At 22.7% G+C, this 27,295-nt stretch overlaps 5 protein-coding genes and 1 long non-coding RNA gene across 21 annotated transcripts; 5 read left to right on the top strand and 1 right to left on the bottom strand.

Annotated features, from left to right (window-relative positions):
- The first annotated feature begins 28 nt into the window (after positions 1–28).
- LOC107995598 (COMM domain-containing protein 3) lies at positions 29–2,172 on the top strand. Of its 4 annotated transcripts, none has more exons than XM_062079872.1 (4): positions 29–102; positions 1,113–1,283; positions 1,358–1,629; positions 1,708–2,172. In XM_062079872.1, exons 2-4 carry the CDS (start codon positions 1,151–1,153, stop codon positions 1,876–1,878), a joined length of 576 nt encoding a protein of 191 aa, XP_061935856.1. In that variant the 5' UTR covers positions 29–102; positions 1,113–1,150; the 3' UTR covers positions 1,879–2,172. The 4 variants fall into 4 exon arrangements, with proteins under 4 accessions (XP_061935856.1, XP_061935857.1, XP_016908701.1 ...); XM_062079873.1 differs by lacking the exon at positions 29–102 and adding an exon at positions 450–509; XM_017053212.3 differs by lacking the exon at positions 29–102 and adding an exon at positions 578–856 and having other exon boundaries at positions 1,056–1,283.
- On the bottom strand, positions 2,122–9,917 carry LOC107995568 (mucin-2). 6 transcript variants are annotated; one of them, XM_062079867.1, is made up of 7 exons: positions 9,837–9,917; positions 9,468–9,728; positions 8,507–9,372; positions 8,159–8,280; positions 7,876–8,028; positions 7,193–7,551; positions 2,122–7,109 (listed from the first exon to the last, which is right to left on the bottom strand). In XM_062079867.1, exons 4-7 carry the CDS (start codon positions 8,277–8,279, stop codon positions 3,552–3,554), a joined length of 4,191 nt encoding a protein of 1,396 aa, XP_061935851.1. In that variant the 5' UTR covers position 8,280; positions 8,507–9,372; positions 9,468–9,728; positions 9,837–9,917; the 3' UTR covers positions 2,122–3,551. The 6 variants fall into 6 exon arrangements, with proteins under 6 accessions (XP_061935851.1, XP_061935850.1, XP_016908658.1 ...); XM_062079866.1 differs by lacking the exon at positions 8,507–9,372 and having other exon boundaries at positions 9,664–9,728; positions 9,837–9,911; XM_017053169.3 differs by lacking the exon at positions 9,837–9,917 and having other exon boundaries at positions 8,507–8,698; positions 9,468–9,774.
- LOC133666726 (uncharacterized) lies at positions 8,147–8,687 on the top strand. Its single transcript, XR_009831251.1, has 2 exons — positions 8,147–8,285; positions 8,417–8,687. It is a non-coding gene; the product is annotated as an uncharacterized LOC133666726 (long non-coding RNA).
- Positions 9,918–12,598: 2,681 nt separating the features above from the next.
- On the top strand, positions 12,599–15,681 carry LOC107994158 (putative uncharacterized protein DDB_G0286901). 2 transcript variants are annotated; one of them, XM_017050937.3, is made up of 8 exons: positions 12,599–12,903; positions 12,967–13,124; positions 13,198–13,458; positions 13,525–14,166; positions 14,244–14,406; positions 14,490–14,622; positions 14,690–15,276; positions 15,365–15,681. In XM_017050937.3, the coding sequence occupies exons 1-8, from the start codon at positions 12,823–12,825 to the stop codon at positions 15,461–15,463; spliced, it is 2,124 nt and encodes a 707-aa protein (XP_016906426.1). In that variant the 5' UTR covers positions 12,599–12,822; the 3' UTR covers positions 15,464–15,681. The 2 variants fall into 2 exon arrangements, with proteins under 2 accessions (XP_016906426.1, XP_016906432.1); XM_017050943.3 differs by having other exon boundaries at positions 12,865–12,903; positions 12,967–13,059.
- A 32-nt stretch (positions 15,682–15,713) lies between these two features.
- Positions 15,714–20,875, top strand: LOC107996294 (uncharacterized). Of its 6 annotated transcripts, none has more exons than XM_062079870.1 (15): positions 15,714–17,076; positions 17,152–17,253; positions 17,356–17,686; positions 17,785–17,829; positions 17,908–18,033; positions 18,123–18,281; positions 18,413–18,541; positions 18,629–18,813; positions 18,910–19,018; positions 19,115–19,336; positions 19,455–19,669; positions 19,771–19,990; positions 20,180–20,363; positions 20,476–20,578; positions 20,655–20,875. In XM_062079870.1, the coding sequence occupies exons 1-15, from the start codon at positions 16,825–16,827 to the stop codon at positions 20,763–20,765; spliced, it is 2,493 nt and encodes an 830-aa protein (XP_061935854.1). In that variant the 5' UTR covers positions 15,714–16,824; the 3' UTR covers positions 20,766–20,875. The 6 variants fall into 6 exon arrangements, with proteins under 6 accessions (XP_061935854.1, XP_028521137.1, XP_016909755.1 ...); XM_028665336.2 differs by having other exon boundaries at positions 19,106–19,336; XM_017054266.3 differs by having other exon boundaries at positions 17,152–17,283.
- A 423-nt stretch (positions 20,876–21,298) lies between these two features.
- Positions 21,299–26,879, top strand: LOC107996118 (H(+)/Cl(-) exchange transporter 5). Of its 2 annotated transcripts, XM_017054034.3 has the most exons (12): positions 21,304–21,516; positions 21,687–21,742; positions 23,395–23,504; positions 23,587–23,767; positions 23,868–24,217; positions 24,292–24,453; positions 24,522–24,809; positions 24,871–25,053; positions 25,141–25,355; positions 25,470–26,030; positions 26,132–26,509; positions 26,595–26,879. In XM_017054034.3, the coding sequence occupies exons 3-12, from the start codon at positions 23,406–23,408 to the stop codon at positions 26,683–26,685; spliced, it is 2,508 nt and encodes an 835-aa protein (XP_016909523.1). In that variant the 5' UTR covers positions 21,304–21,516; positions 21,687–21,742; positions 23,395–23,405; the 3' UTR covers positions 26,686–26,879. The 2 variants fall into 2 exon arrangements, with proteins under 2 accessions (XP_016909514.1, XP_016909523.1); XM_017054025.3 differs by lacking the exon at positions 21,687–21,742 and having other exon boundaries at positions 21,299–21,516.
- The last annotated feature ends 416 nt before the right edge of the window (positions 26,880–27,295 follow it).

Raw genomic sequence — 27,295 nt, 5'->3', positions numbered from 1 at the left:
TCATTCATTTCATTAGTAAAATCACATTGATCTAAATAAGAAATGTTAAAAATAGTATTTTATTTTATTTTTTCTGTTTATATTTTAAAATTACTATTAATGGTAAGTATTTCATTATTTTAATATTTCTTCGTAAGAATTACATTATTATAAAATGAATCGTTTTAAAAAATCATTTAGAACTAATATTTCATATTTTATAATATGATAATATAGTTAATATAAATTTTATATAAAATTAATGTCAATTCGATAGAAAATTAATATTTAAATGAAATGAAATAGTAAAACATTAACTAACATAATAATTAACTAAAATTATTATACATTTGAAAATTAAAATTGATATACATTTGAGAATTTTTTTTACTATATCAATTCAATTCATATGAATCAAATATCTATTGAATACAATTGTATAGTCACAAAACTGTTTTTCTTAATAGTTTCAAAAAATTTTATATAACAGTTATTAACAGTTATTTTTTAAATCATTTTAATTATTTTATGTAATACATGTATTTATAATTTATAATTGCATTGATATATATATATATATATCATATATACTTAATTGTATTTTTTAATTTTTATATTTAATATTTGTATTTCAATGTATGATTTATCAATCTTATCTAAAAATTCATATATTGTATTTTTTTATTCTTATTATAAAACAAATATTTATTTAAAATAAATTAATCATTTATTTTTAATTTCTATATACATTTGTATGTACAAATATTTGTTAAAATTTTAAATATAATAAAAATAAAATATATTATCTAGTTCTGGTTATATAAATCTAGACGTACATATTTTATTTCTATTCAATAAGAATAATTAACTGAGAAAGGTATAATTTTATAAAATAAATTAGAAAATTAAAATTATTATTATTATTATTATTTATTACAATTTATTATTATAGTGATTTAGAGATTAAACATTGTTAAATATAGAAGATAACCTCATATGTTTGTTTTGTAATTCTCACAAACTTTAAATGTTTTAAAAGTTTATCAAATATTTATGTTTTCCCTTCTTTTTTATAGTTATAAGAACAAAATATTTTCTAAATATAAATTATAAAAACAACTAAATGATTTTAGCATACTTATAAGTGAATTTAATTTTTTGGAATATAACAATGGAATTATCGAAAGATGCCATTGATGGTATTGCTAATATTTTAAATACAAATGTTATTACTGATGATAACTTCTCACAAATTTTAGAAACAGCCATTTCATATATATATGAAAGCCCTTCAGAAATAAAATGTAAGTATTTGTTTTAACTTAATTATCAATTATTAACAAAAATAATTAACAAAGATATTTAAATTAAATTTTAGGTACTCTAAAAACATCTGATTCAAAACCAATTTTAACAAAAAAAGCTTTTACTGATGTAGTATGCTTACTTATAGAAGCTTCTCGGCATGATTTAGATGAAGAAAGTTTAAGAAATTTTTTAAATCTCATATATATTGATGAAAAAAGAATTAGCAAATTATGTGAAGTATATATTAACAATAAAACAGCAATACAATCTCAGTTGGAATTGATAGGCAATAATCCATCTCATATTATTGATATAGACTGGCATTTAGATTATTGTGTCAAGGTAATTGATCGGAATAAAATACCGATCATTTCATCAAAAGATCTTTAATTCATTGTTATTTATGAAAGTGATTTTCAGTTGGACACATGCGATTCACTTGGTGTTCCTCTTTATCATGTGAGACTTAGTACTAAAAAACATGAAACAATAAATTATGTAACATTTTCATGTACAATACAGCAATTGCAAGATTTGGTGTTTAAGCTCAAAGATGTTATTAGATATTCAGAAAAGCTTACTAATGTTTAACTGTATCTTTAAGTTTACTTCATACAGTAAAACTCATTTATATTTTTAAAGTTTCTTGGAATTATTGTTTTAACTTTTTTTTTTACAACATATGAATTTCTATAAATGAAGCATAATTATCAACAATTTATGACATTTGTATATTAATATTTACACAATAATTATTATAATAATCGTTTAATAATAAACTCAATTTGTACGTATAAGTGTAGTGGTAAAATCTTATACAAATAACAGACCATGTAAAGTATAATCAACTATATTTTTATAATTAAAAGAACATTCTCTACTTCATGTAGTATTATTACTGTATTGATACCGCGCGCGCGTAAAGAGTATGCGCGCGTGCACACAACATACGTAGAACACGTACATAAATTTCAAAACAAACGACGATCAACGTTTTTATAAATAAAACAAATCTCGAAAACTTCGTTTAAATCATTTTGATTTAAACGATATTGAAATTTTCTTTACACAAAGATTATACACATACATTTTTCACTCGCTCACTCATTCAGGTACACCTTGTATACAAAAGAGTCGCGCGCGCACACAACTAATAACTTATTAAAAATACGTTGTTTTTTGCTCTACAATCAGGCATCTTTCTAAAATTGCTTTCTCATATTAGACAAAAAATACTATTCGTTACGCTCCTTAATTCCTAAAAATATGTGTGTTAAATTATATTAATAATTGATAATTTTTTTATATCTAATATATGATATAGACTTTTTCGAATCATTATACACTATTTACAAGTAAATGTATCTAAAAAGAAAAAAAGATCGTCCAATATGAAAAATTTATCTATACATTAACTTTCTTTCTTTCCGGCACTTATTAAAATTAATAATGGACTTTTTATCCATGCGTGCTATTTTAATAATTCGGTGCGATGCGACACATCGATAATATTAACTAATTAAGCTGGAAAGAGAGAAATCACTTATAGTGTAATACTTTTTCTCATTTTTTAAATCATCTAACAACGATCTTGCTCTTGATTTCCTAACATTATTTCATATAAGATTATTGTGATAAGGCCTCGGACATTTTACTATAGTTGTTTTTTTTTTTAAAAAAGAGTATGCAAAAAAAGAGCCAATCTCGAAAAACTTTATTCTGACTAAATCTACTTAGAACATTAGATTAATTCTCGAGGCTTTGGTTACATATTTAGTTGACTAAGATATATTCAGAAACAAATAATAATAGAATCTGTTCAAAAATATGATAAATAATATAAACTAACAAACTGCGTGAAATTATATTATAAAAACTTTTGTCACATAAATATTTATACGCAGTACTTTTTCTATGTAATCTGTATACAATCCTTATATTGAAATATATAGTTTTGAATATATTTAGTCATTTTTTTTTGTTCAAATTAAAGAAGTATTTCTATAATTATTACAATTTTTAATCACAAAGTAAAAATTTAATATTGACGATATATTAAACATAATATTTTAATATGTTTAATGTTTTGTGATTTCAAAATCGTAATAATTATTGAATTTGTTTCATAGTAGTAATATTATGGAAAAATTTATCGGAAATATAAAGAATTACAATTTGATAAAATGTTTTGTCTGAAATAAAACATCCAAATATTTTAGTGCAAAAACATATACGTTTGTATATATAATTATTTAATACAAAATTTATGTTTTTGCTTTGTTATTTTGAGTCTCAGAATTGTTCTGTTGTTCCTCGGTTTTGTCACACTTTTCATTTTTGGGTTCTTCTATTTCTTCTTTTTCAATAATTTTTTCCGATACTTGTACCGTCTTTGTTTCATTTTTTTCATTTTGTTGTTCTGTAACCTTATCAATTGCTATTTCATTTTTATTTTCACTTATGAGATCTCCATTAATTTGAGAAGTTGATTTTTCTTTCTTTGTATTTACAGTATCAATATTTTCATCCAATCGACCTTTTTCTGAATTTTGTCCTTTTGAAAGATATAAATTCTGTTCTTTACATTTTGTAACTTCTTTTTCCAATCGTTCTTTATTTTGATCTTGATCGCCAGTACCTAGTAAAGATGTTTCTAATTTATTTTTCGAATTAATAATCAATGTGTTTTTATTCTGTCCAATACTTGAACTTGGAGAAAGTGAAGTTGATTTAGAATTTCGAACTGTTTCTGTTGGTATTTTAACAGTCTCTATATTACAAAAATTTCCAGTCTTAGACAAATTAAATGCACTGACATCTTCCTGTGATGTATTTTCTGGAAGAAGCAGATTATTAGTCTCAAGAGATGTTGCAATTGTTTGTGTTTCAGATTTGACCAAGTTGTATGATGCAGGAGAAATTGCTGTTAAAGAGGTAGTTTTAGGTGATTTGGGTGAAGAATAAGTGCTTGGTGGTATTCTCTGAACTGTTGGAGGTTGTGAAACAGGAGAAAAACCAGTAGTTTGTGGAATATAACTAGATCGTTGATATAATTTATTAATTGAAGGAGGTAAATTACTATGGAAGGCACTAGGAGATGGAATTCCTATTGGTGAACGTATTAAGGGATTTGGAAATCTATTAGTATCTGGAAATGGTGGTGGAAAATGAGGATAAATTAATCCGGGATTCATATTTGGTGTTGGAGAAGGTATAAAAGGACTCGTAGAAAGCATATTTACTGGAGAATTTTTAGGAGATATTGATGAACCAGTACTTCTACAAATATCTCTTGAGAATGGAGGATTTGAATAATTCCTTGCACTAGGAGAATATGGAGGTGGTGAAACAATAGGTGAATTAACTGTTGAAACAATTGGAGATAAAGTTTTAGGATCTATTTTCATCATACTCAAATTTCCATTTTTGGAATTACTAGATGTATTTGTAGTTGTTGTTGATGTCATTGTTGATTGTTCTTTTTCTTTACATTCATTACCAATACCATATATTGGTTTTACTCCAGAAGCAGGATTACCTAAATATCTTAACATGTTTCTTTTAAAAATCTTAGCAGGTTTAGATTGAATTGTTTTACTTCTTTCAAAAAGTACAGTTTGATGTAATTGATTTTGCGTTTCTTTACTTTGATTTTTAACTGCTACATAATTGTTTTTGGAAAGTGTAGGATTCCAGCATCTTGGAGGATCACGAAGAGTCTTATAACCCATTGCTTGACTTTGCTTTTTCGAAACAGAAAGAACTTTTTGTAAAGAATGCGATGTTACTATTAAAGAAGTAGTTACTGATGAAGTAGCTCTAACACTATCCTTTACATTTGAATAAATATTTTTACTTTCTGTTGTGATTGCATTGCTACTAGGTGAATAAATGGGTACATTTGGAATATTTGTATGTTGCTGATGCTTATTAGTAGAATCAATAGTAATTGCAGGTGAACCATTTTTTCTACCAATTTTTAATAAATCTGGAATATCAGATTTATTTTTTGTTTCTGTTTTGTTTTTTTCTTTAGAATTTTCTCCAATTTTAGCACAAATATCATTAATTTTTGAGCCTGAAGCTCCAATTTTTGCACAAATTTCATTTAAATTAGAACCTTTCGTAATTAATTCATTTTTACGTATTGTTGGTTTCATTAAAGAAATTGGAATAGCATCAGGGCAAGGAGGCACTGAATATGTATTAGATATTTCTAAATTTGCTTTTGTAATGGATTCTTTTGAAGTACTTGTACTTGTACTTGGATAATTATTTTTTAAAGTAGAAGAGACATTCAGAGAAGGTACAGCAAATGCTGGAGGACTTTCTGATGTAGATACTGAAGATGTAGATACTTCATTTGTAGAAACTGTAGCAGATAATTTTTGAGTTGTTGATGCCGTTAAATTTTTGAAAGAATGTTTTAACATTGTACTATTTACTAAATCCTGAACTGTATAAGGAAATGTAGACGAAGATTGACTTATCGTTGATGTAGAAACTGAATTAACTCCATTACCAGCAGATATAGATAGAGATGTTGAAAGATTTAAAGATGCAGAATTATTATTTGGTAATGGTTCAATCTGTGTATATGGTGATTTTTGAGGAAGAGTATTTGTTTGTTCATTTGTTTTTTGACAAGATTCAGTTAAATTTTGATCTGATATACTTGGTTTTTTTTCTAAAGTATTTTCTCCTTGAGAATGTTCTTCCTTTTGGTCAATTGATTGCACATTTTTTATGTTTGTTTCTGTTTCTTTTATTTCAGGATTAATTGAGGTATTTAAACAAGTTGATAAAATAGGTTCTACGCTATCCTGTAATTCAGATACTGGTTTTTGTGATATGATTTTAGTACAATATGAAACTAATGATTTATTTATTGTAACTTCACAATTATTTGTCATAACTTGTTCTTTTGAAGTATCAAAAGAATTTTTTAATTCTGTAGTTTTTAAATTTTCTATAATTTTTATGTCTGTCTTTTTAGACAATTGTGATATAATTTTTTTATCTTTTGTAATTTTCTTTGAAGAAGCATTACTACTGCTAATTTGTCCACTTTTCGGTTGAAATTGCAATTTTACACTTAAAGCATTGATTTTTGATCCCGTATTTACAAATTTTACTTCACTTCTTGAATTTTGCTTAGAAGTTTCTACTTTTTCTGTAAGAATATTATTATTATTTTTTGATGATTCTTTTTGATCTTTATTTTCAATATTATTATTTTTAATTTCATGTTCATTTATATATTGTGTCGTTTCTTGCGAATGATTTTTTTGCAAAATTATTTGATCTTCGATATTATTATTATTCGATTGATTTTTCGATTCTTCTTCATGTTTAGAATTTATCATATTTTCTATTTCTTTTGTCGACGTCTTTACAGATTCTATTTGATTAAAGCTGTTTTGGTCATCAAATTCATTTAATTTGAAAGAAATATCAGATTCATTAATATCTTGATTATCTGAAGAGTGTTTATTTTCTTTACTGAGTTCAGATATTTTATTTCTATCACCATTTTCTTCAATTATTGATGTATTTATTTCAACACTAGTAATAGGTTCTTCAATTCTTGTATTCTTTTTAAATTGTTGGTCCGTTATATCTGTAATACTCATTATACCAGTTTCAGAAATTTTTAACTGTACTTCTTTCCATTCCCTTTTTGTTGATTTTTCTTCTTTTGATTCAATAGAATCAATTCCAGCATGGAATAAAGAAGTTTTGTAATTGACATTGTCTTCTGAAAGTTTTATTCGTTTTGGAGAAGATTCAAATATTCTGTAACTTAAATGCAATGGCACTTTCTGAAATGAATATAATATAATATTTACAAAAAAAAATGTTTAAACTTTCAAATATTTTTAAATAATAAATCTTTGATACTCACTCGCCTCCAATGATAAATATACATCACATCCATCAATGTATAATTACTACATAATGGTTCCTCTTTATACATAATATCCACTCGATGTGCATCAGTTAAGCCATACTTAGCTCGTATAAGTTTTTGTAAATGAAAAATAGTTACTGCAGCAGGACAACGTAGATACCGCCTTAACAAAGGTTTTACAGCTATTCCTTTAACATCCTTGGAAGGACTAAAGTATTCTAATGATAAACTAAGAGATTCATCTGGAGAATATATATGTGATTCAATTGGTTCTCCTCTTGCCTCTGGAGATGTTGCTTGAGTACATGCTTCAGGATGTTTCGAGTAAAACTCTCTTCTACATCTCATTTCATCTGAAATGAAGAAATGAGAATAAATATTTAAATTAAGGGACTCAGTAGATAAGTTGTAAAAATACATTTTTTTAGATATAATTCAATAATCTATAATTATTTAAACATTTTTTTCAATTTTTTTTCAAATTTGTGTATATATGTTTTTTTTGTATAAAAATATATACATAGTATATTCTATTATATTTAATATAGAAGAATATAAAAATTTTTTTATATTAATATTTATATATTTCCTAAATTAAAAATTTTATCATACTATTTTTCTTTTGAATTTTTTAATCAATATTATAAGTTTTTTCTATAATTAATTATAATACTTACTTTGGTAACATCCAGGTACCAATTTATACACAATGTCCTGCAAAGTATGGTCTGGACGAATATTGAGTAATGGTTTACTTTTATGCACCTGTACCTCACATATTGGACAATATTTATTGTTCTCCAAATACTTGACGATGCAGCTCCTGCAAACTGTAGTGCGACGTTAATCGCCGCTTACATCAATATGTTGGAATCATCACTTAACTCTTTTGTAATGATGAAAGCATATTTATTCACCACAAACAAAAGGAATAGAAAAGCGACAGAAGAATACACGTACACGAATGTAAACACTCTATAATGGTAGTTGCATCAATGAAATATCCACCGCATAATTTACATGTCAGTTGATCGTTGAGTTTAGATAGCCGTAAACGATACCCTCCACTCTGACCTGACATCCTATAGTAAGTAAAATAAATTAATTATACATATTTAATTATTAATCAATGAAAATACTACATACAAATTATAATACAAATTATAATACAAACATCTTATATAACATACCATTATCAAACATAAAATGATTTTTCAGACAAGTTTAACAATTTGCACATTGGAAATATACTGAAATGAATTTTGAAACAATCACACTTAAATGTTACAATGAAGATATTAAACTTACGTGTTAAATGATGAGAAAATTTTTATCTAATAATTGCCATTTGATTAAAGAAGTCACAAAAGTTGGATCAGAACTCGAGATGATATTTCATGAATCCTCATAATGAGAAATTCATTATGAGGAACACTGAGTAAGTCCAGCAAAAGCAAATCTCTTCCAACACAGAGAGTGTTATCTGATTCTATAATTTTTCTAAATTTGAATCATTTTTTTTTTTTTTTTTTTTTTTTTTTAATTCATTATAAGATGTAATCCTAATAATTATATAGTCTCAAGACACAAAATGCGATATATTATAATCGATTTATCTTAATGAATAAATTATAAAATCAAAAAATTATTCTGTGGAAATCTTATTTTTTCCAAGAAATTTCATTTTAAATTTTTGCATTAAAATTTTGTATTAAAATAAATATTTTAGGAATGATTATCATGTTTATTAAATTGGAATAGCATAGCAATATAACATTGATCGAATTATACATCAATGGATTTGAATTTTTTTTTTTAAATTATAGAAAATTAGTTTATGTTAACATAATCAATCATTTTATATATTAAATTGTTTAATTTTTTCGATTGACATTTACACTAACATAAATTAATTTTCTTCAATTTCTTCAAGGTCGTTGAAATCCAATTGATTTCTTTCTCTTCATTTTTTCCATTTTATATATATAACCACTTAAATCCATCAAAAAGTAATTTTTTGAAATGATTATCAAAATTCTTTAAAATACAAAAGAAACATCAGTATTGGTTAGGCTAGATAAATATCTAACCGTTGACAGGCGATTGGTAACGCACATATAAAATAATTTTTCAATGATTCAGATTAGAATCTGTCTCTTATATTTAGTTTTTTCCTACAATTTTTTATAATTAAATTTGTTGTATATAACAAATTATAATTAGCTACATTTTTCTTAATAATAATATATCAATTTTCTAATATACGTACCTTTGTAACTACGTATGAACATATAGGTTAACTTTTTAATTTTTTGTTTCTTACAGAAAAAAATATATTTTTCCAAAAAAAGTTTTAGAACTTCATTATCTACTCTTCAAGAAGAATCGATTAATGTATCATATGTCGCATTTCGTGTCCCGAGACTATATTAGGAATGTTCCCATTGTAAAATAGGCCACGGTACCAGGAAAAACTTTGAAGACGACAGCAAAACAAAATGGTGGATAAACAATCATGCCAATGACATTTCTAAAAACATGAGTTATTTTTTAGGTTTTTAACCATATTTTAGAAAAAATAGCAAAGAAAAATAAACAATAATTAAAATAAGTAAATTACAAAAAACATTATATTTACTAGAAAATATTTTGAAAGATACAAATACTGTAGATAATTATTATAGATTAACGGTATCATTCATCGATATGACTATTTAAGTACTTTGTACGATTCAGAGATGGCATTATATATTACAAATATATTAATAAATATAAGAATAATTTCTATAATCTCAATCCGGATTTTAAAAGGAAACCTTAGAAAAAATTAGCAACAAATCATTATAATAATAAAAATATACTTTATTAAGTTTAATAAAAATTATGAATGTTGAAAATAATATTAAACTAACATTACTATCTATGTTTTTAATATTCGAAGATCTTTGATTATTTTTTATTAAGTAAGGTAGGATAATATTATTGTAAGCATATGTAATGCTTCGATCTCTTGTGGCTTAATTGAATAATTTTTATTCTAGTTTTGATTCGTTAATTACTCTAATTATTTATAATTAAAATAATTATTTTATTAGTATTTGTTTAGAAAAAACATTATTTTATTTTTAAACTTTTATTAAAAACATTATTTTTGTAAATAAATAATTAAATTTCAATAATCAATAATCTTTCTTAAATCAAATCGAAAAAGATTAATACATTATATTTTATTTTGTAATAATTTTATAATATTTAATATATATATAGTAATGTTAAAATTTGATACTTCAATAATTTAATGTTAAATTTTTTTTATTTTAATTTATTATGGTATTATTTAAATCAATTTGTGTTAATTATTAAAATGATAACAAAAAAAATGGTAAAATAGAACATAACTTACTTTAAATATAAAACATAATAATAAATTTAGCAATATCTCTTTTATTAATATCTAAAACAAGAAAATTCTGGAGAAATCTGCGAGAAAGTAATAGTAATAATATTTAAAAATGAAACTATGTGAAGGAATATATATAAATAAATTTTATTATATTATATTCTTCGATAAAGTATTTGCCTTATTCTAATAGTATATTGTAAATAGAATTTATTTATTTCTTGTACCTCTATTTTTAATTGTTTCACTACCATTATTACCTTTTTATACTTTTTCAAATGATAATTTTAATAATAAAATTTTGCTTGACAATTCTCATTGAAAGGTTATGTATTATAGTAAATAATAAATAGTATTATAGTAAATAGGAATTTTGAGTATATATTTCTTTTAAATAATTAGTTTAAAGTACAAAATCTTTTTAATATATTTAAATAATAATTTTTATTATATTTAAATAATAATAAATATTATAATTATAAGAAATAATAATAAAAATAATATAAATATTCAAAATAATAAAAGAAATATATAAACTTTGGATTTAGGGTTATTTTATGTATATTTTAATTATTTATATTTATTTAAGTTTTTTAAATTAAAATGCAGCTTTTAAAATGAATAATGAAGCATAAATTAATAAAAGAAAAAAAGATTTTTAATATTATGAAAGTAAATTAATACAGTGAAAAAAATAACTGATTTACAATAAATCTATATTATAAAAAAATTACATCCAATTAGTAGCATTAAATTAATGTATTTCTTCATTGGTTATTTTTAATAGAATCTTAAAATCTTTTAATTTTATAAGATATATTTTACATTATCATTTTTAATCTCATAAGATAAGATTTATAATTGTTCTTTATAATCTTAAAAATTGAAGTTAAAATTTCTAGACTAATTAAAAATAAATATGGTAGATATAGTAGGTATGGTAAAGTAAATAAAATGATGTAAGTAAAGAAGTAATAAAAACAATTCATAAAAAGCTGAATTAATTATATATTAATTGTATATTATTATAGATTATAAATTATATAATTAATTATATTAAGTATTATAAGACATTATAAGTCAAATAAAGTAGAATATTAAAAACAAATATTATTATACTATATCTCAGTTATATATAAATTAAAATAAAATATAAAATAAGAATTTGAAAATTTTGATTTTAATTAATCATTAATCAATTGTATTATATAAAAAAAAATAAAATAATTTATATGTGCAGAAAAAGCATTATAATGTGCAATACTATAATTATAATGTATTTTTATTTATATAATTTATTATAACATATCTGTACTGCTAGAAGTAAACATTTCATGAAATTATAGAAAAACGTAGGAGTTCAAAACTAGTAATTTCTAGTAACTTGAACATTAAAGTGAAAGTTCAGACATTGTTGCCGAATTTATTCTCATTGATATCTATCTAAAGTAAACTGTGATTTATATTTATATATAATGCAGAATTGAAATAAAATATGTACATTTATGATATTAATTTACAAATTCAAAATTTAATTTAATTTTAAATTTACGTAATTTTTAATTACGTAATAAAATTTTATTTTATTATTTTCATTAAAATATGAATAGAATAGAATTTATTTCAGATAATTTTTTTTTCAAAAAAAGAAGTAAAAATATATGTAAATATTTTATATTTTAAATTTTAATTTAATTAAAATTTAATTTAAAAATTATCTTTTTTTTACTTTTTAATTGAATTCAATATGATAGATTAGGAATTTTAAATGTAAAAATATAATATACATGAAATATTAGATAAAATTTTATTTTTTTTTTTTGCAAGTTAAATGTTTTTACTATTTTAAATAAAAATATTTAAAATATTAATATAAATTTATTTTAGATCGTAGATTTTAGTACATAATAAAAATATTTATAAGATTTATAAAAAATAAGATTTTAAATAATTCAGTATGATTCATACTCTATTATTTTTATAATTTATGATTTATGTCTAAACTATTCTAGATAAATGCTAGTAAAATATTAAAAAAATATGTATAAAACTTTAGTATGTTTCCTAATAATAAATAATTAAATAATAAGATTTAATAATTTCATTTCATATAAATGTTTCATAATTTTTTATTTAGTCCTAATCAATTATTATTTATTTAAAATAAGAGAAAATATTTGTATATATTCAATTTTGTTAAAATATCAAAAATTAAATTTATAAAATGGTTACATTACAAGATATTAGTATACAACTTATGAAACCAGCCAAAGATCTTGCTGATTGGAAATTTCCATTATCTCAGGTATATTATGATGTTAAATTTATTATAATTAAATATAAAAGAAAATATTATCTATTATTTTAGATCTTGGAGGAATACTATGCTTTATTAGAAGAACCATGTAACATTAACTTTGGAGAAGCAGCACTTGTTCTTCAAAATTCAACTAATGTATATGTACGAAGAATTGAACGTTTACTTAACGAGACAGAAGTTTTAAAACAAACATTTTTTAATTATGAGTAATTATTTATTTTAAACTTAATCACAATATAAGTACTATAATCAATAATTTTTTTTTTATTTTTCTATTAGAGAAGAAGAAATAAAAAAATCTATGTGTAAAGAGAAAAAAATTTTAAAAAAAGCTTATATTGATTTTAAAAATTTTGTAATTATTGATTTAGAAAAAGATATTGGAAAACATATTAACAAGAAACATCATTTTCAAGAAAAAAAAATTAAATTATTAAGTCATCGATTTACACAATTAGAAAATAATATGACTCAATTATGTATTCCTATTCAAGTATATGATGTTTTAGGAGAAGTTATTGGAAAAAAATATGATTTTCGGTAATTTTCTTTTATTTAATTTATTATAGTTAATTTTTTATATAATATCTTACTTATAATTTTAAGGTGTAATCAATCTGTAAATATAAATGGAATGTTGATGGATGAATTAACACCATATGATTTTACTTGTATACTTGATTCTTATGAAGGAAAAAATTCATTGTTATCATATTCAGAACCAAAAACTTCTGATATTAGAACTTCAGAATATCATACAAGTACTTCATTAAATGATAATGAATCTATTCATGATGAATTTGAAGATGAACAAAATTTTTCATCAATGGAAAATGATTTATCAATAAATGAATTACAAATAGGCAAAGAAAATATGATAAATAATAATTGTGACAATTCATTTGCTAATAATAGTAATTTAAAACAATCTATTACTAAAAAAAATGAATCAAAGAAACAAGATACTGAACAATCTATAATACAAGATCATAGTGATGAAAAGACTTCAATTCACAATTTTAAAGAAATGAATCAAATTAAAAAACAATCCCAAACTGAAGATTCTGTACAAATAAATCAAATAAAAAAGGATAATCAAAATAATGTTAAACATATACAATTTGAAACTAACGATCAAATAAAACATAATAAAGAAATAGATATTTTTAAAGAGAATGAAATTTTTGAATTAAATGATTTGGATAATGTAAGATGGAAAGAAGAATTACCTAATACATGGAAAAGAGGGTACCTCTTAGAAAACTATTTTATTAATTTTACAATTCATGATATTAAATCAATGAAAATATTAATATTTTTATTAGGAATCAAACAACAAAAATGTCTATATGTTCTGTAAATGATATAAATGAATGTGATTGGAAGCCAATGCCACTTATTCAAGGAATAAAACATGTTTTTTGTGATAATTCATCTATTTTAAAACTTCCAGATTATATTTCATTCTTGGAAACAAAATTTGGTTCTGTATGTATTAATCAATTTTCATATTTTTTGTTTTAAAATTTTGAATATTTATTTATATATATTTATGTATCTATTTATTTTAGAAAAAACGTAAATTTACATCAAAATTATGCGAACGTGAATGTTTAACAAAACTGGTTTTGCGTGAAACAAAATTACTTACAAAAAAAAATACTACTTTACAAATGAAACAGAAATTTAAACATTTACAAAAACGTAAGTTATATTAAAATAATTTGTGTTTTAAAATTACTATATATAAAAAAATGTATTTTGTTGACAGAGGAAATAGAAGATTTTATGAAAAATTTTGATGAATGTCTAAATGGTACAGAAAGAGAAAATGTTAATTTTCGATATGAAACCGTAACAAATGCTACTGATTTACTGGATTTTCGTATGTTCCAAAATCAAAATAATTCAATTGAAAATAATACAGAAAATATAACAAGTAGAAGTTCTTCACCTACTGATAATGTATTACATTCAATAATTTATCAAAATTCACTTGATACTTCTGTAAAATCTCCTGATTCAAGTAATAATTGGTGTGAAACTTCAATATCGGACATTAATTTGTCCTATTCTTTACCAGATTATCAAACATTAATTGAGCATAAAATGAAAGAAATTTTTGAAGAATCTAATGTTACAACAGAATTAGATCAAACTGTAGCAAAATGGCATGCCTCTTTGCAACCAAAATTATCTGAAGTTGAAACAAGACCTACATTTCGAATTCATGATTATTCATCACGTATAATAGAAGAATTACAAACATTAGAACAAAAAACAGTTAATTTTGATACTATTGTTCAAAACAAACCTGCTTATGAAGTAGCTAGATATTTCTTAGCTTCATTACAATTGGTATTTTTATTTCCATTATAATTTATTTATATTCTTAAAATTTAATTTAAATTCTAATAATTCTTATATTTATATTTATATTTTGTAGGCAAATACTTACAATGTGGAAATAAAAACAAAAAGCAGTAATAATAATAATAATATAGAAATAATGTTACTTAATGGAAAAAGTTGTGAGGGAAATTAAAGAAATAATTTTAATATTATTATATTTGTATTTGTAGTGATTCTTAAAAATATTTTGATACTAATATAGAATATTTCATTTTAATGATTTATATTTTTGTTAATTATAGAAGAAACAAATTCAAACTTATTTTTTTCAATAGAATATTTTTTTTGTACTTTACAAATATATGTAATTTATTTAACTAAATATAATAAAATATTAAAAATTAAATGAAATCATAACTGTTTTTTATGTCACAAAACTATTTAGACATAAAAATATTTTTGATTAATTTTTTTAAAAAGTTAAATATTGATTTTGATATCTTCTTGATTCTATAATACATTTTAAGCAGTCTAAAATACTAAAAATTATTTTTTGTTACAATGTATTATATATTTTATTTCTATTTTAAACATATGTATTAATTTTTTATACTATATATTGTTTATCCATTCAATAGTTCAATTTTTGAAGAATGAAACTTTAAAAATATTTATACAATTGCATAGAATTCATTTATTTTAATAATTTATTTTAATAAAGCATTTCACATTAGTGTCCGAATATTTTTGAGTTACTGTATATAAATCTGAAATATTGATACTCTTATATTTAAAATAAAAGTAATTTATATAAATATTATTATCATAACTTCATAAAAATATATTAAATTTTTAATAAACTAATAAAATTAAAATATTAATATATATATTTAGAATTTAATTGCTTTAAATTTTTCGCTATATATAATATAAAAGTAAAAACTATTTGGTTATATACTTAATTGTTTTTTTTAATAAAAAGAATTCTTACTTACATATGTAAGTATACACATGTAATCGCGCATGCGTAATTATCAAAATATCATTGCTTGCCGGCTGTGATAGTAATGAATGATGACTGATCACTAATCGCTGATAAAAAGTCTAGGTTCATTAGTTTAAACTGAAGTGATTGCAAGATGAGTATTTTTTTATATGTACCTAATTTGTTATTATGTTTATTATATAAATAAATGATATATTTGTCATTATATACTTATAAAGTATTTGAAAATATTATATTTGTATTTAATATTTGGTAAAATATTATTTATGTATAAATAAATCAATTGGTTTCTTTTAAATATTATTTTGTTAGTTTAAAACTCTCAATGAATGAAAATTGTATCTAAGAGAAATTTAGTGCTCTATTAAATTACTTAATAGTAACCAATCAGACAATTTGAATCTGTTTGCTCTCCCCTTCTTTTTAATTTGTTTGACATACAGATATAAGGCTCTTCAGAAGCCCGCAGTTTTAAATATAATATCTTTTATTATTAAAAGTGATAAATAAATAATTTTTAAAGGTTTCTAATAATATAACATATAATTATGGAAAAGAAAACTTCTATGAAATCTACTCATTGGATATTGCAACCATGGAGTCTTCTGTTTCTTATTTTAATTCAATTTTTAGTACAATTTTTAACATCTATCTATCTTTATACTTATGTGGCTCATGTGGAAACAAATGTTCTTATTATGCAAAAACAAGACTTTTTAGAAAGTGAAAAATTGATACGAAGAAAACGAAGTAGTGCATTGCCTGTGACAGAAGATAATAAAGTTTCAGATACATCCAGAGTATGTATGAATATATATATCATATTAAAAATTATACTTTATATAATTATATTTATATTTTTTTTTATATTTTAGATTTGGCAAGAAAAAGATACATTAAAAGAATCTAAAAAAGTAACTTCATCTCCCATAACAAAGTCAGCATCTTCTCCGATTACTCCTATGGGACATGATTGGGTATGGTTAAATGCAGATACTCGTGTACAGGTTAAATATTCGTTTTTTCTTAATAATTAAAAAATTGATAATATAAAAATTTTAATTATAGATATTTTTTAGCTTGATGCAATTGAAAATTTTTGTCGATCATCAATGAAATACTGTCCACCAGGATTACCAGGAGCACCAGGAAGTCCAGGTGCTCCTGGAGAACCAGGTATTTCTGGATTACAAGGTCCAAAAGGATCACCTGGTTTAACTGGTCCTCCTGGTCCTCGTGGACCAAAAGGTGATATAGGACCTTCTGGCTTTGATGGAAGAGATGGAATCCCGGGAGAACCTGGTCTTGATGGAATTCCTGGACGTAGTGGTTTAGATGGATTACCTGGAATAAATGGTAAACCAGGATTAAATGGATCTCCTGGTCGACCTGGACGTAATGGTACAGATGGTATGTATCTTTTTATCTAAGATCCTTTATATATTAGTTATAATATACTTATATATTTATACATGTTCTAAAAACATAATAATATATTTTCTCTTTAGGAAGGCCAGGTCAAATGGGACCACAAGGACCACCTGGACCGCGTGGTAACTTTATCTTATTTTAAATTCGCTCTAATTGCACGTGGATGAAAAAAGATACGTTGATGATGTGAACAACTTTAGGAGAAATGGGTCCTCCTGGTAGACCAGGCTTACCAGGACAAGATGGCAAACCAGGGATAACAGCCTGGAAGGTGAACATGAATAATTATAATACAGATGATTTATTAATTCCTCCTTCTATATTGGGCAAGTATTTTTTTATCTTTCTAATAATTATATTTTGAAAATTTGCTGTTTACATTTTTATAAAATTTATATTTTATAAAATTTTTTAGATGATCGAATGTTACCTGTAACATTAAATTCTACTGGATTAATTTCTGTTTATGAAGGGACAAATTTGCGATTAAAATGTGCAGCAAGTGGTAAACCTGAACCTGTTGTTCAATGGTTTAGAAGTGATGGTATTGTCATTCCTATAGGATCTTGGCATGGTAATATAAAATTTTAATTATATTAATAATTAATTAATAATATTAATATAATTATGAATCTTACCAAAATCTATTAATAATTAAATTATTATAAATGTTGTTATATAATAAATATGTAATTTATTAAATAGTGACTTCTATAATTGGACATACATTTAATATCAGCATAGTTAATCGAGAACATATGGGAGAATATACTTGTGTCGCTGATAATGGAGTTCCACCTAGAGCATTTAAAAAATTTAAACTTCAAGTTAAATGTAAATATTTAAATATATAAATTTTCTATATACATGTTTGTATATTGTATTTATTGTAATAAGAAATAAAGAAAAATTATTTTTCAGTTTCTCCTTTTATTCGAATACGTAATCAAATGATTCATGTACGTAGTCAAAGCATTGCAATTTTAGAATGCGAAGTCGAAGCATTTCCAGAGCCAATTACTTATTGGGAACGTGAAGATGGTCGTCGTCTCAAAATATCTGACAAATACAGATTTGAAATTCATGACAGAAAAGATATGTATAAAGTAAGAAATAAGTATAAAATATATATAATAATAACATTTTAACAATATTTATACTATATTTCTATTTATTTTTATTTTTATTAATAATTTTTTTAGCTTAAAATGCGTTTGAAGATTACAAAGATAACATCAGCTGATCATGGTACCTATTACTGTGTTGTTAAAAATGATGTTGATACTACTAAAGGTTCTTTTATAGTTAATGGTAGTATATTAATGATAAACTTTTATTCATTTTTTTAAATTCAAATAAACGAATAATTAATAATGATGATAAATGAATAATATTAAGATATTTTAGATGATATAAAAAATATGGAAAAATCAAAAATAGGAAAACAGCAATATATTACATATGGAAAGCCAGCACCACAACATGCTGATTTAGAAGAACTTTGTGCATCACATGAAACTTGTGCTGCTTGTCCTATTTTAAGGTGTACTTTTACAGATATCGCTGAATATTTAAATATTCAACCATTGAAAAATGTTACTTTTAGTGGACTTCCACCGAGATTAGCAGGTAATAGATTTATTTTTTATTTTCATTAAAAATATAACTTCAATAGATATATAACTATAAAATGCATATATATTATAATAACTATAAAATTTATTTCTTATTATTTAATTTTACATAGATGGTATAATAGAAGCAGTAGGAAAACCAGTTTTAAAAGGTACTATGGATGATCATTATGGAAGTTGGATGCATGACACATTTAAATCTGATATTTATCCGGAAAAACTTTGGGTTACTCGAAAAAATGAAACTTCTTTCATTTTTGAATATAAATCAAAAGATCATTTTAAAAATGCGAGTTCATATTCTATTGCATTACCATATCCATTTCAAGTAATATTTTTATAATTTTTAAATAATATTTAATAATATTATTTTTAAATAATATTTTTATCATAATATATTATGATTTTTTATATTAAATTTATTTTCAGGGAAATGGACATGTAGTATATAATAGATCTTTTTTTTATAATCCTATAAATCGATCTTCAATTTTTCGTTTTAATCTTCATTCTATTTCTGATCAAGTATGTGATAAAGAATTTTCACGATGTGAATTACATCTTCCAGGATTATTAGTAAATACAAAAAATTATCTATATACACCAAATCATAATTTTAATTATGTTGATTTCAATGTAGATGAAAATGGTAATTATAATTTATTTAAAAAGATATTTCCTTCAATATAAATAGCATATATATTATTTTTAAAATTATTTATTTATAATATTTATATTTGTTTAATAATTTTTTAATTTATATTTAAATATTATATAATAATTTATTTATTTATTTATTTATTACTTTTAATTTATATTACTATATTACTTTTAATAGGATTATGGGTAATATATGGATTACCATCAAATAACACAGTAGTCATAAAAATGGATGCAACTAATATGAATATTCAACATGCATGGAATATTAGTATAGACAATCATAAATTTGGAGAAATGTTTATTGCTGGAGGAGTGCTTTATGCTGTCCATAGTGTTACAGAAGAAACAATGAAAATAAGGTAAAATTTCCAAAATAAAAGAAATAATTAAAAATGTTAAAGTTTTAAAAATGAAAAAAATATATATTTTATAATGTATTTTATATAATTATATAATGATATATATTTACAGATTGGCTTTTGATCTATATAAAAATATTACAATACCCGTTCATTTATCATTCACAAATCCTTATCATAAAACTACAGCAGTCAGTTATAACCATAAGACAAAAGTAAATATATAAAATTTAAGAAATGAAATAAATTATGTATGAACTTTAGAATTTACAATTTTCGATTTGTTTTTAGGAACTTTATACTTGGAATAAAGGAAATCAATTAGCCTATCCTATAAAATATCAGGGTTTCACAAATGCTACAATAAAAGAAGATATGAGGGGTACAGAAATTGGAATTTAAAATTAATATTAAAATAACATTGAAAAATGATGGAATGTATGTTTTGTCTTTTAATTTTTTATTAATGTACCAATATAAAAGAGACAATAAAAATGCAATTGTTCTCTCCATTCAGTATTGTGTTTGAAATCCTTTTTTTAACTTTTTTTTCGATTTTAAAAGATTATAAAAAATATAAAAATCATAATTGTATTAAATTATTATATGATAAATTATTATATTGAATTATTTAATTATTTTTTTTCAAGCTGTCAATAAATTTTAAAAATCTAAAGATTATAAACAAGTGTTTTAAAATGTTTTAATAGTATTTTAAGAAATATAAAATCTTTAGAAAGTTTTTAAAATTTTTTAATTATTGAAATGACTTTTTTGCTATAAGTTTAATTTCATCATCTTATTATGAAATATTTTTTGCTACATATATTTTATAGTTTTTATTTTTCGAACATATAAATTATTTGTTCAATATAATTCAGTAAGGTGGCGCATAATGACATATTTAATTAAATAAAGAGTAAGAATGAAGACTAAATGTGCATATGTGTGTGAGTAAGAGAGTAAGAAAATGCTTTGACAAGTCTTTTCTTAGTCGATTCTCGTAGTTTTTCTCCGATTAAAACGACATTTATATTTTCAAAATAAATTTTACTTTAAAGGAAATAAATGATATAATTCAATTTTAAAACAATAAAAACGAGAAAAGGAATTCATGTACAGAAAACTGAGGAGCGTTCCACCCGAAAAAATGGTAAGTACGATTGAGTAATTCAACAATTTAATCTATCGAAAGTACGGTGTTAATTTTAACCTAGCAAAGATTGAATTAAATAGAAATTGCATTATAGTAAACTCTCAAGCAGAATTTAAATATCTACAATGACATATTTAAAGATCTATTCGTTTCAACCTTTTTTTCAGAACTTTTTCCTGCACATTACATGGATGTCGATAACCTCACCTTCAACTTGTTTGAAGTAATCAAATTTTCTCATTTATGTTTCTATTTCTGTTTTTATTATTTTTTTTCTTTTCTTTTTTAAATTGTATATTTGAAAATTAAAGATAAATCTACAAATTTAATTATAAAAATATTAAAATAATGTGCTGGTACTTGATCTTAATTGAAAATTTATTATTTTTTTGATGTATATTAATCACTTCAACATCTTTTGTTATCTTTTAATACTGTAATCAATCAGTTCAAATTATATTTTAAAATAATTTCAAAGTTATTTTAAAATAATTTTTTCATTTCAATAATTAATATTTTATATTATATTTTTTATTTGTATTTATTTTGCATATTAATCAAATAAATATTTTAATTAATATCAAATAAATTATCTTTGATATATCTATGTAACAAAATAATCTATATAATAAAATAAGAATACGAATGTCTTTAAATTATCTACATTATAAATGAAAGAAATAAGTATCTATATTATAAATGAAAGAAATATTTAAATAATATATAAAATAATATATAAAATTAAGAAAGAATTTATATAAACCTTTTTTTATTTATCTTTTTTTTGACAATTTATTACTATGAAATGTAATAAATTATAAATTATCAAATATATCAAATATACATATAGAAATTAATTATATAAATTAATTATTTTATATTTGTATCATATATTTTTTTAAATTTTATATTATTTTTAATTTCTTTTTTCAATTTTCTCAAATGCTTATATTTATAAATATTTTTTTTTTTATGTATTTTTTAATCTTAAAAGATTTCTTTTTATTTATAATCTTTATTTATTATATTATTATCTTATTATTCATTATCTTATTTATTATCTTTTTTATAATCTATATATCATGTTTGATTAAGTATAATTATTAAAAGTAATTTACAATTATAATTATTATATAATATAATATTTATAATATTATTTATATTAAAAAATATATATCAAAAAATTAAAAAAAAATTATTAAAAATTCAATTTAAAATGCATAAAATCAATTTTTATAAAAATTATATATTTTATAAAATCTAAAATATTAAATATTTGATATATTATTATTATTTTTTCTTTAAACAATTTCATTTTTATTTTAAATAATTATTATAAATTGATAAAGCATAATACAATATATTTCAAAACTTATACTTTAAAAATCTTAAGATAGACTTTATGAATTATTTATTAATATTATAATATCATCCAATAAAATATACAATTTGAATATAAGATAATCTCTTATAGGATATTTCTAATATACTTAATAGTATTATAGTCAGAACCATATATTATGCTTTATTAATACATTGTATTATTACAGTGCATATGATTACAATCAATACTGTGTGAAATTTCAATTATATTACAAAATAAATAATTTCTTTAAATTATTGCATTTTTATTATTATTCCAATCTTGTAGGATGTTTGATAATAAAAGTAAACAAGTTGTATTTTTATATTTACTATTTATAATGATGAAATTAATTTTTATTTAATGCAAAAATTAAATAAATATTTCATATTTTTAAATCATATATATATATATATATATATATATATATTATAAATAAATTGTATATATATATATGTGTGTATGTGTATAAACATATATTAAACATGGATATATTTAATTTTTTTTTATAGGTTGCAATGCCATGGAGAAATTTCCATTGAAAGGTACAACTTTATTGAACAATACAATTCCACAAAATCATCAACATACATTAACTACATACCAGTCAGTTGATACTAAGGTAAATTATGAAAGAAAAATTAAACAAAAGAATAATAAAAAAATATAAATAATAATAACAATAAAAATTTGATTAATTATAGATTGAAAATTCAGATGATGTATACTTCTTAGAGGATGCACGATCTCAAAATCGAACTACTGCAGGTGATACTAATCTAAGTAGTGACGACGACATGCTGGAGGTTAATAATGTAAATTCTCATCATGGGCAGAACACTGTTCTTTCAGAACATATTCGTATAGATGATGCTTCCTCTCACAGTAAGTAATGTAATTATAATGTTAGCTTCTTAATGTATAATAAATGTATACAAAAAATATAATTTATTCTTTGTTGCATTTTATTATTTTATTATTTTAGTTTCAGTTGATTCTGATGATATTCCTGGTATTGGACAATATGATGACTTCCATACAATTGATTGGCAGCGAGATATCGCTCGAGATAGAATGCGTCATCGATATATTGTGAAGAAAAAACATGATTCCATTTGGGGTTTAATTAAAGGAGCCCATGATGCTTGGTCTGGATGGCTTTGTGTTTTATTAGTTGGTCTCTTTACAGGAGTTGCAGCAGGTATCATAGATATAGGGGCTTCCTGGATGACTGATTTAAAATTTGGTATATGTCCACAAGCATTTTGGTTAAACAAAGAACAATGTTGTTGGAGTTATAATGAAACAACTTTTGATGGTGGTAATTGTTCTCAGGTATATCTGGTTTATTATTATTTTTTTCTTTTATTTTATAATGCTTAAATTCTTTGTTTTATAATTTTTTACAGTGGTGGACATGGCCAGAAGTATTTAGTCAATCAAAAGATGGTGCAGGACCTTACATGATCTCATATATGTTTTACATTGCTTGGGCTCTTTTGTTTGCTTCACTTTCTGCCTCATTAGTAAGAATGTTTGCACCATATGCTTGTGGTTCAGGAATACCTGAGGTATATATGAAAATAAAAAAAAAATAAAATATATAATAAACTTTTAAATTATATTTAAAAATTTTTAGATAAAAACCATTCTAAGTGGATTTATTATTCGTGGATATTTAGGGAAATGGACATTAATAATTAAATCAGTAGGTTTGATTCTATCGGTCTCAGCAGGTTTAAATTTAGGCAAAGAAGGACCAATGGTTCATATAGCTTGTTGTATAGGAAACATATTTTCTTATCTTTTTCCCAAATATGGTAGAAATGAAGCAAAGAAAAGAGAAATTTTATCAGCAGCAGCTGCTGCAGGAGTTTCAGTTGCTTTTGGTGCTCCAATTGGAGGTGTTCTTTTTAGTCTTGAAGAGGTATGTAACAAAAAGAATTTAATATATAATTGAATAGAATTATATTTGTGAACATTTTTAGGTGAGCTATTATTTTCCCTTAAAAACTTTATGGAGATCATTTTTTTGTGCCTTGATAGCCGCTTTTATTTTACGATCCATAAATCCATTTGGTAATGAGCATTCAGTACTCTTTTATGTTGAATATAATAAACCATGGATATTTTTTGAATTAATACCTTTTGTCATGCTCGGAATAATTGGTGTAAGTTTATCTTTCTGTAAATCTTTTTCTTTTAATTAAAATATTGTTAAATTATAATCTTTTTCTTTTTTTTTCTATTTTTTATAGGGCGTAATTGCTACTTTATTTATTAAAGCAAATTTATTTTGGTGTCGATATCGTAAAACTTCAAAATTGGGTCAATATCCAGTTACTGAAGTTTTAATAGTGACAGTTGCAACTGCAGTTATTGGGTATCCAAATCCATATACTCGAATGAGTACAAGTCAACTCATTTATTTATTATTTAGACAATGCGGAGTATCAAATGCAGATATTTTGTGGTTTGTAAAAAAATTTGTTTTCTTATGTTAATTTTTAAAATTAATTTTAAAATATAATACTTTTCTTCTTTTTTATTTATATAAATTTCTTTTCTTTTTTTTTTGTTCATATAGTGATTATAATAGAAATTTTACTGCTGTAAAATCAGCGATTGAAGTTGCAGCAGCTGGTCCTGGAGTTTATAAAGCTATATGGCTTCTCGTTTTAGCATTAATTCTAAAACTTGTTATGACAATATTTACGTTCGGCATGAAAGTACCTTGTGGATTATTTATTCCATCACTTTGTTTGGGAGCGATAATGGGACGTATTGTTGGGATTGGAATGGAACAACTTGCATACAATTATCCACATATTTGGATATTTAGTGAAGCATGTTCAACTGGTGTTGATTGTATAACACCTGGATTATATGCAATGGTTGGTGCCGCAGCGGTTCTTGGCGGTGTTACTAGAATGACTGTTTCTCTTGTTGTAATAATGTTTGAATTAACTGGAGGCGTACGATATATTGTACCGTTAATGGCAGCTGCTATGGCAAGTAAATGGGTTGGTGATGCTCTTGGAAAACAAGGAATTTATGATGCTCATATTGGTTTGAATGGATATCCATTTCTTGATAGTAAAGACGAATTTCAACATACTACTTTAGCGGCTGATGTCATGCAACCAAAGTAATTGTATTATTATTATTAAAATATATTTTTGTAAAGCATTTTTAATTTAACATATTTTATAGTTTTTGTTCATAGTCATTAAATTTAATTTTTTTTAGACGCAATGAAGCTCTGCATGTGCTTACTCAAGATTCAATGACAGTTGAAGATGTTGAAAATTTATTAAAAGAAACGGAACATAATGGTTTTCCCGTGATAGTTTCAAAGGAATCGCAATATCTTGTTGGTTTTGTATTACGAAGAGATTTAAATCTTGCAATAGCAAATGCTAAACGTATGATAGAGGAAATTACTGGACAATCACTGGTTTTATTTACGAATGGAAACAATATTCAAAGTCATTCTCCTCCACCGCTTAAATTAAAAAAAATTCTTGATATGGCTCCAATAACAATTACTGACCAAACACCTATGGAAACTGTTGTTGATATGTTCAGAAAATTGGGATTAAGACAGACACTTGTTACACATAATGGGTAATTAATTTTTATTGTTATATATATTATTTGTTATATGTGTAATATAAAATTATATTTATTTTGCACTTATTTATTTTTATAGTCGATTACTTGGAGTTATTACAAAGAAGGATGTATTGAGACACGTGAAACAACTTGACAACGAAGATCCTAATTCTGTATTGTTTAATTAATAATTAAAATTTATATAAAAAATATATGTATGACAGATACATTGTTTTATAATGCATGGTATTAACCAAAAAAATTGGATACACTATGCCAATAGTATGATTTTGATATTTTCATATAACTGTTAATGTTTGTTTTAATTATTAGTAATTAAAAATGAAGAAATAAATAGGTAAAACAATTTTAATTCACTGCACTTCGCGAGTTTTATGTTTTATGTTTTATTATGGCATTTTTCAATTCAACTTCTATTCACAATATTAAAAAATTTTCTTTTACAATTAAAATACGGAATAGTGCTCAATATTTTTTATAATTTCTTAGATTTTCATTTTAATTCAATATGTTTATAAACCTTTATATATTATTTGATTATTATGCTATATAATATGTTATGTATATTATATTTAAAAACGTTATATCATAAATGAAATGAATTTTTATAGTTAAATCGGTAATGAAACCAAATTCTAATACATTTAGAAATAAATATGTTACATAGATAGAATGGCGTATAGCGCAACAAATTTTATTGCTAGCAATTTAAAAATAATCTATATTTAAATCTATTAAGAATATCAATTTTATTTTTCTTGTAACTTTAATATTTTA

This window comes from Apis cerana, linkage group LG9 (assembly GCF_029169275.1).
Source record: "Apis cerana isolate GH-2021 linkage group LG9, AcerK_1.0, whole genome shotgun sequence".
NCBI classification, from domain to species: domain Eukaryota; kingdom Metazoa; phylum Arthropoda; class Insecta; order Hymenoptera; family Apidae; genus Apis; species Apis cerana.
Note: the sequence above shows the minus strand (reverse complement) of the source record. Positions and strands in the feature narration are given on the sequence as shown.

Coding starts and splice junctions, on each gene's coding strand:
- LOC107996294 (XM_028665328.2), top strand. CDS start 16,825: ATGGAAAAGAAAACTTCTATGAAATCTACTCATTGGATATTGCAACCA. Junction 17,077..17,151: donor AAGTTTCAGATACATCCAGA/GTATGTATGAAT, acceptor TTTATATTTTAG/ATTTGGCAAGAAAAAGATAC. Junction 17,687..17,784: donor TGGACGTAATGGTACAGATG/GTATGTATCTTT, acceptor TTTTCTCTTTAG/GAAGGCCAGGTCAAATGGGA.
- LOC107995598 (XM_062079872.1), top strand. CDS start 1,151: ATGGAATTATCGAAAGATGCCATTGATGGTATTGCTAATATTTTAAAT. Junction 1,284..1,357: donor AAGCCCTTCAGAAATAAAAT/GTAAGTATTTGT, acceptor ATTAAATTTTAG/GTACTCTAAAAACATCTGAT. Junction 1,630..1,707: donor ATTTAGATTATTGTGTCAAG/GTAATTGATCGG, acceptor AGTGATTTTCAG/TTGGACACATGCGATTCACT.
- LOC107994158 (XM_017050937.3), top strand. CDS start 12,823: ATGGTTACATTACAAGATATTAGTATACAACTTATGAAACCAGCCAAA. Junction 13,459..13,524: donor GGAAAAAAATATGATTTTCG/GTAATTTTCTTT, acceptor TATAATTTTAAG/GTGTAATCAATCTGTAAATA. Junction 14,167..14,243: donor CCTAATACATGGAAAAGAGG/GTACCTCTTAGA, acceptor TATTTTTATTAG/GAATCAAACAACAAAAATGT.
- LOC107995568 (XM_062079866.1), bottom strand. CDS start 9,896: ATGATACCGTTAATCTATAATAATTATCTACAGTATTTGTATCTTTCA. Junction 9,729..9,836: donor ATCTTTCAAAATATTTTCTA/GTAAATATAATG, acceptor TCATGTTTTTAG/AAATGTCATTGGCATGATTG. Junction 8,281..9,663: donor CGTCTTCAAAGTTTTTCCTG/GTACCGTGGCCT, acceptor TACTTACTATAG/GATGTCAGGTCAGAGTGGAG.
- LOC107996118 (XM_017054025.3), top strand. CDS start 23,406: ATGGAGAAATTTCCATTGAAAGGTACAACTTTATTGAACAATACAATT. Junction 24,454..24,521: donor GTGGTTCAGGAATACCTGAG/GTATATATGAAA, acceptor AAAAATTTTTAG/ATAAAAACCATTCTAAGTGG. Junction 25,356..25,469: donor TCAAATGCAGATATTTTGTG/GTTTGTAAAAAA, acceptor TTGTTCATATAG/TGATTATAATAGAAATTTTA.